The following is an 8,192-nucleotide window of genomic DNA, read 5'->3' on the forward strand; positions in this document are numbered from 1 at the left end:
TATGACAATGTATATTCATGTAAAGTCTCATTGACACCTATATATAAATAAAGTCAATAGATAATTAAATAAAAGGTTAAAATAATTAGATTTGATGGGAGTAATAAATTTTATGTTAAATATGATGAATCAAATAATAATTATCTATTAGTTAATTTTTAAAAAAATCGAGATATTTATGCTCAATATTTATTTCTAAGAGTATCATAATAAAATAGTGTTACTAAAAGTCATAATGATATCATTATGGTTACGATTAGGAGCATGATGAGTTTTTAAATACCTGATTCAATGTAGGATGAAACTCTTAAAAATATTATATATATCTTGAATAATATTCTTGATAAATCAATTATATCAACTCCATTCAAGTTATGGATTAATAGAAAACTTAACTTAAGACATTTACATATTTGGGATTATCAAGTAGAAATAAGAGTCTTTGACCTATATAAAAAAAATTAAATCGAAAAACTATTTCTAAATATTTTATTAATTATTAAAAATCTAAATAATATAAATTTTATTATCCTAACTATAGATTGAGAATAGTTGAGTCTGGTAATATAAAATTTCTTAAAAATCATGAATTCAATATAAGTGAAAAACTGAAGATTTAATATTGAGAAGATATTAGTTAATCGTTCTTTATCATTTCATATCAGATAAGTTACTCGTTAAATTACTAAACAAATAAAAGAAAACGAACAATATAATAAGCATTGATGAACTTGATAAAAAGATCATTACTGATGAACCGGTAGAACAACCACAAATAATACTTTTAAGAAATTCTTAAATAGAAAACGATATGGTAAGATCATATGGTATATATATAAAAATCATGATATAGGAACAAAAAACAATCATCATTTTCATATACTATAAAGAGTAGAGATTCTAAGAAATGATATGATATAATGAAAAAGAGTCAAAATCGATAGACTAAAATATTATTTGGGATATCATTAAATTTTTAATAATTATAAAAGAATCGATTATATTTAATTCTGTAATATTAAACTTGATTTAAAGGATAATATCGAATGATATAAAACATGATCAAAAAATTTATTTTAAAAGAAGACAATATCTATAACAAGTTTTTTTTTTATTTTTTTTAAATATGGGTTATGTCAAATAGATATGAAAATATATTTTTAAATAGGAATTTAGATGAAATCTATATGAAACAAGGGTTCACAAAAAAAGAAAAAATAAATATTTGGTTTGCAGAGTTTAGAAATTTAATTATGACTTTAAGCAAACTTTTCAAACAATAGTATATAAAATTTTATGATATTAATATATATTTCGAATTTAATAAAAATATTATTGATTTATATATATACTTAAAAATTAATAAAAATAAATTTATTATTTTAATCTTTTATGTAGATGATGTTCGGTTAGGTAGATCACCATTGCAAAGGTCGAAAGGCGAGAACGATACCACCGACAGAGGCCCAAGAGGATGAGGTCGGAGGTGCCGGCGGTGCGAGAGGGGTGACGGAAGCCTGAGGTTTTGGTTTGGGATGAGGATCCTCTCAAACAGTACTTGTAAAGGAATTCTCCAATTATAAATCTCAACCGTCCACTAGAAACAGTTACGGCTCAACCATCCGTCCAATCGGATCCGACTAATAATTTGGAAAAATCCGACCCGATTGGCTTTGTGGCTAAATAAATCGAACCGCATATGTCGGGCCGCAGCGTAGAAGTTGGTCGAACCAAACATAAACCGGACACGAGTATTAGGTTCGTAAACTGTCGATCTGGTTAACAGAGACCGTACGATCTTCTAGAAGCAGGTTCCGGGCCAACACCGACGGCTTTGGATGGCCGCTCCGAAGAACGCATGGGAGAAGATCGTTGGAATTCCAAGCCGCCGCCAGCGGTTAGCGCTTACGGAATCGATTGACCATGATTTGCGCTTACATAAGGGAGCATCGCCGCTGGACGGGCAACCATTCGCTACCACTGAGCCATGGCTATTCCGGAGGTCGTCCTGAGCTCCACCTCTCCCGCCACAGGCGCCCGGGCGATCCCCGTGCTAGGCATGGGCACCGGGTTGGACCGCTCCGCCCTCGAGCAGCGCCCCGCCACCAAGCACGCCATCCTCCGCGCCATCGAGCTCGGGTACCGCCACTTCGACACCGCCGCCATCTACCAGTCCGAGGACGTTCTCGGCGAGGCCATCGCCGAGGCCTTGCAGGCCGGCCTCATCCACTCCCGTGCCGAGCTCTTCATCACCTCAAAGATCTGGTGCGCCGACGCTCACCGTGACCTGGTCGTCCCCGCCATCCGCGAGTCTCTCAGGTGAAGAAGAATAGCTTCATGCTCCTCTTTTACTGCTTTCTTCTGCTTCGAGTTGATGCAAATTACGGGGATTAACATTGATTTCCTGTCATAATTTTGTGATTTGATCCCTGTAATTGGAGCTTCTGAAAGCGTATCGAATTTTTCCTCTTGGTGTTAGGAATCTCAAATTGGATTACCTTGATCTCTACCTCATACATTGGCCCATGAGATTGAAGACTGGAGAATCCTATCCTCCTATAGAGAGCCACCACATTCTCCCCTTCGACTTGAAGTCTGTTTGGGAAGGCATGGAGGAATGCCACAGGTTGGGGTTGGCTAAGCACATTGGTGTTAGCAACTTCACCACATGGAAGCTTGCAGAGCTGCTCCGATATGCTAAAGTACCTCCTGCTGCTGTCCAGGTAGTCTGATTTCTTTTTACCTTCCATGATTATTGTTGGATGTTCTGTGTGAGTCATAGTGAAAAGGGACGATTTTGCAGGTGGAGATGAATCCAACCTGGCAGCAGAAGAAGCTGAGGGAGTTCTGCAAGGAAAAGGGTGTTCATGTCATTGCCTATTCTCCTTTAGGAGGCCAAGATATGTTCATGGGCAAGAACTTAGTGATGGAGTCCCAAGTGCTTAAAGATATAGCCAAGGCAAAAGGAAAGACTGTGGCTCAGGTTGCTCTCTTAAGAACTACTTCATCCTGTTAGTAGATTAAATCAATATTGGTATAGGATTATTCAAGTCGGTCATGATAACAGATGTAATTTCCAAGTTCAGCTATTATTTCACTAGAATAAAATTAAAAAATTGTTCTTGAAATTAAGTTGGATGGTTGTCATGATAAGAAAACAATGTGATCCCAAATCATTTGCTCCCTTTTGTCTTTTTGATAAAATTTCAAACCACTAGATAAACATTTGAAAGGGAAATCAACGTTAGGGCTTATATTTCTATTCTCTGCTCAAGAAAAAGGATCACTTGAACTTGATTACAGAGTAGAATCAATTCCTGATGCCTTCATGCTTAATTCAAGTTTTTGATGCTAGATAACATATGGCACTGATTTAGAGTTCAAAAGTTATTCATCTCATGTAATGTTTGTTGTATGTACTAACAGTTAGATTGAACTTTATCTTGTAAATGAGCAAGATATTATGACGTATCGGAGAACTTTTCATTAACTTGATTGATCACCAGAAACTGTAGGTGGTCAAATGTTACTATTTTTAATCTCTTACGAAACAGATCAAAACACTTTGGGCTACAATGATCATGGAAACAAGAGAATTATAAACTAGCGGTAACCAGCTGACCTGTGTGGTACTAAAACTCGCATCTGAAAGGAATGGGGAATGGTGTCCATCAAATCATTGCAACTTAATAGTTTCTTTATTCTTTCAATCTCAATTAGACAAAAACAAACTTTCCTCAGAAAAGAAAAAAAAATCAAACCAACTTATTCGATGATACCGCTTGTTTTGTTTATCTTTTTTTCTCTTTTATTTTTTTGCTGCATGTCAGATTTTGTGGCAGATTAGCTGTATGATATGCATTGTAGAATGAGAGGCCCCGTAGAATTTAAATCATAGTGCATCAACAGACTGTGTTAATCTAGCTATGAACTTGAGCTTGATGGTTCTGTTTTCAGGTATCCTTGAGATGGGTTTATGAGCAAGGAGCGAGTATGATCGTAAAGACCTTGAACAAGGAGAGAATCGAGGAGAACATGAAAATTTTTGATTGGGAGTTGAGTGAAGAAGACAAACACAAAATTAGTCAACTCCCCCAGTGCAAGAGAGTCACACTGCGTTCAATGCTCTCAACAGAAGCGGCTGCCAAGCTACCTGATGAAGATGAGGTCGTTGAAGAATAAAGGAGTTGGTGCTATTAGATCTCTAAAGACGATTTCAGTACTTAACCACTGCATATACAGATCTGGTGCAGGAATTAATAGCTACTATATCTCTCCCTGTTTGTGTTCGGGCTGTATGCAGTGAGTTGATCTATGGATTTATCGACAATCCAATGCTTATGTTTTTCCTTTTCTTTTCTTGTTTTTGGGATACTTGTGTTATGATGAAGAAGTATTTTTATTAATAAAAGTGGTGAAAGATTGAGATATGGAATATATTTGGTCCAATATTTTTCAAAAATACTGTTCAAGAAAAAGGAAAAAAAATTGTAAGAGCAGCTCTTTTTCTATTGGAATAAATTATTTTGGATGATTACACTATACGGTTTCAAAAAAAAATTACATCATAATCTTGCATCGTGATGATGGTCTGAACCCCTTAAAATTTCTATATTAACCTAGAACAAGAAAATTTTCTATATTAACCTCATAATCTTGTATCGATGTCCCTCTTGAGTTACCTATGATCAGGATTATTTAGGATCTGTGTTTAAAGACGAATCAGTCTCATTATCGTGATCTTATCACGATTTTTTTCTTATTGCATAAATCCATTGACATTATAATATATACATGCAATAAATAATATAAAGTGAGAAAATATTATAATAATAATAAACAAAAAGAATTTATATCATATCACACGTGTCATTACTTACGTGATTAGCTTGCAAGGTACCTATGATAAGCCACTACGTCATAGTCCCCAAACGATACTAAGAATCTAATCCATCAGATATGACTATCCTAAGTTTCTATGTATCTATAGTTCATCATTCATCTAATATCGTAGAAATCATATATTAGGCATAGTAACGTCAGGCCCATACGAAATCCTATCCGAGTTTCACTCTAATCAGATTCTCTTAAAGAACTCTCTCAATCCGAGCGACCATGGTTATGGATTTTGTCTTAGTGAGTACTCACGAGATATTTTTCTCGTGATACCGAGAATGGATGATCCTCTGTTGACACTAATTTACCTTCGTAAAGTTGGTTATCATCCCCGATAACCGGCTATACTAGATCTAAAACTTCCAAACCTATAAATCCAACGTCAAAGAAATAGAGTATTTATACAAGACATCTTTGGTGTCTCGAATCAGACATATGATTGAGACTACAGAATCGTTATATGACATTTGGTATCATTAACTATCCAACATTCTATAAGTTCATCAATCAATGAACTCATTCTCCAATAAGTACCTGCATTATACATCTAGTGTCTCACACGAGTGATTATGAGAATAGCCACCTTCATCATATGAACGAGTATATAGTACATTAGTCTACTCGGTTATTTCGATATCCCTCTCGAGTTTCGTATGACCGGAATTATTTAGGATCTGTGTTTAAAGATAAATCGATCTCATTATCGTGATCTCATCATGATTCGATTTCCATTACACGGATCTATGGACATTACAGTATACATCCAAATAATATATAACGTGAGAAAATGTCAATAATAATAAACAAAGAGATTGTCTCAGTATGTCACAAGTGTCATTACTCACAAGCTAGGGCACCTATAACTATCAAATACTACTTATGTAATAAGAAAGATTATATAAAGAAGGACAATAATGTTTACTTCAAAAAGAAAATGAAATATACTTTTGTATGTATTGAATCAAACGTTCATATGTCCTTTCTAATACTTAGTGGATTAATTATGATGCTCCGGTTTATATTACAAATAATATAGATTAATTTTGATGTTTCAATTTATGTTACTAATAATATTCAATGATTCATTTTAACTCAAAAATTGAAAGAATATATAAGATTCATTGTTATAATTAATTATCTTAAAATGAAAGTGATAATAATATGTACTTATAACGGACACTTATATACAATTTAGTTAATTGATTTTGAGAATTCATGTTATATTTTATAATTCTAGATATTTGGTTTTCTTATCCAGATTTGTTAGGATTTATCTTATTTTGGTGATAATAAATTTAGTACATTTATAATTTAATAAAAATTGATTATGAAATTTTATATAATAATTTATATAAATTTAATCTGAATATGAAGTTTGCAATAATCTTGTAATTAAATACTCAAAAGTTTCAAGAGCTTTTGAAATTATATATATTTACATCTATGAACCAAATGACCTATCCAAATATGACAATGTATATTCATGTAAAGTCTCATTGACACCTATATATAAATAAAGTCAATAGATAATTAAATAAAAGGTTAAAATAATTAGATTTGATGGGAGTAATAAATTTTATGTTAAATATGATGAATCAAATAATAATTATCTATTAGTTAATTTTTAAAAAAATCGAGATATTTATGCTCAATATTTATTTCTAAGAGTATCATAATAAAATAGTGTTACTAAAAGTCATAATGATATCATTATGGTTACGATTAGGAGCATGATGAGTTTTTAAATACCTGATTCAATGTAGGATGAAACTCTTAAAAATATTATATATATCTTGAATAATATTCTTGATAAATCAATTATATCAACTCCATTCAAGTTATGGATTAATAGAAAACTTAACTTAAGACATTTACATATTTGGGATTATCAAGTAGAAATAAGAGTCTTTGACCTATATAAAAAAAATTAAATCGAAAAACTATTTCTAAATATTTTATTAATTATTAAAAATCTAAATAATATAAATTTTATTATCCTAACTATAGATTGAGAATAGTTGAGTCTGGTAATATAAAATTTCTTAAAAATCATGAATTCAATATAAGTGAAAAACTGAAGATTTAATATTGAGAAGATATTAGTTAATCGTTCTTTATCATTTCATATCAGATAAGTTACTCGTTAAATTACTAAACAAATAAAAGAAAACGAACAATATAATAAGCATTGATGAACTTGATAAAAAGATCATTACTGATGAACCGGTAGAACAACCACAAATAATACTTTTAAGAAATTCTTAAATAGAAAACGATATGGTAAGATCATATGGTATATATATAAAAATCATGATATAGGAACAAAAAACAATCATCATTTTCATATACTATAAAGAGTAGAGATTCTAAGAAATGATATGATATAATGAAAAAGAGTCAAAATCGATAGACTAAAATATTATTTGGGATATCATTAAATTTTTAATAATTATAAAAGAATCGATTATATTTAATTCTGTAATATTAAACTTGATTTAAAGGATAATATCGAATGATATAAAACATGATCAAAAAATTTATTTTAAAAGAAGACAATATCTATAACAAGTTTTTTTTTATTTTTTTTAAATATGGGTTATGTCAAATAGATATGAAAATATATTTTTAAATAGGAATTTAGATGAAATCTATATGAAACAAGGGTTCACAAAAAAAGAAAAAATAAATATTTGGTTTGCAGAGTTTAGAAATTTAATTATGACTTTAAGCAAACTTTTCAAACAATAGTATATAAAATTTTATGATATTAATATATATTTCGAATTTAATAAAAATATTATTGATTTATATATATACTTAAAAATTAATAAAAATAAATTTATTATTTTAATCTTTTATGTAGATGATGTTCGGTTAGGTAGATCACCATTGCAAAGGTCGAAAGGCGAGAACGATACCACCGACAGAGGCCCAAGAGGATGAGGTCGGAGGTGCCGGCGGTGCGAGAGGGGTGACGGAAGCCTGAGGTTTTGGTTTGGGATGAGGATCCTCTCAAACAGTACTTGTAAAGGAATTCTCCAATTATAAATCTCAACCGTCCACTAGAAACAGTTACGGCTCAACCATCCGTCCAATCGGATCCGACTAATAATTTGGAAAAATCCGACCCGATTGGCTTTGTGGCTAAATAAATCGAACCGCATATGTCGGGCCGCAGCGTAGAAGTTGGTCGAACCAAACATAAACCGGACACGAGTATTAGGTTCGTAAACTGTCGATCTGGTTAACAGAGACCGTACGATCTTCTAGAAGCAGGTTCCGGGCCAACACCGACG

At 32.1% G+C, this 8,192-nt stretch overlaps 1 protein-coding gene across 1 annotated transcript; it reads left to right on the forward strand.

Moving 5' to 3' along the window:
* The first annotated feature begins 1,831 nt into the window (after positions 1–1,831).
* On the forward strand, positions 1,832–4,437 carry LOC135618506 (non-functional NADPH-dependent codeinone reductase 2-like). Its single transcript, XM_065119399.1, has 4 exons — positions 1,832–2,319; positions 2,480–2,723; positions 2,804–2,983; positions 3,958–4,437. The coding sequence occupies exons 1-4, from the start codon at positions 1,988–1,990 to the stop codon at positions 4,180–4,182; spliced, it is 981 nt and encodes a 326-aa protein (XP_064975471.1). The 5' UTR covers positions 1,832–1,987; the 3' UTR covers positions 4,183–4,437.
* The last annotated feature ends 3,755 nt before the right edge of the window (positions 4,438–8,192 follow it).

The sequence above is a fragment of the Musa acuminata genome, chromosome BXJ1-3 (genome assembly GCF_036884655.1).
Source record: "Musa acuminata AAA Group cultivar baxijiao chromosome BXJ1-3, Cavendish_Baxijiao_AAA, whole genome shotgun sequence".
Taxonomy (NCBI): Eukaryota; Viridiplantae; Streptophyta; class Magnoliopsida; order Zingiberales; family Musaceae; genus Musa; species Musa acuminata.

What these genes read in the sequence shown, in the direction of transcription:
- LOC135618506 (XM_065119399.1), top strand. Translation starts at nt 1,988, where the DNA reads ATGGCTATTCCGGAGGTCGTCCTGAGCTCCACCTCTCCCGCCACAGGC. An exon ending in GCCATCCGCGAGTCTCTCAG is followed by an intron (nt 2,320 to 2,479) that starts GTGAAGAAGAAT and finishes TCTTGGTGTTAG; the next exon opens with GAATCTCAAATTGGATTACC. An exon ending in TACCTCCTGCTGCTGTCCAG is followed by an intron (nt 2,724 to 2,803) that starts GTAGTCTGATTT and finishes ACGATTTTGCAG; the next exon opens with GTGGAGATGAATCCAACCTG.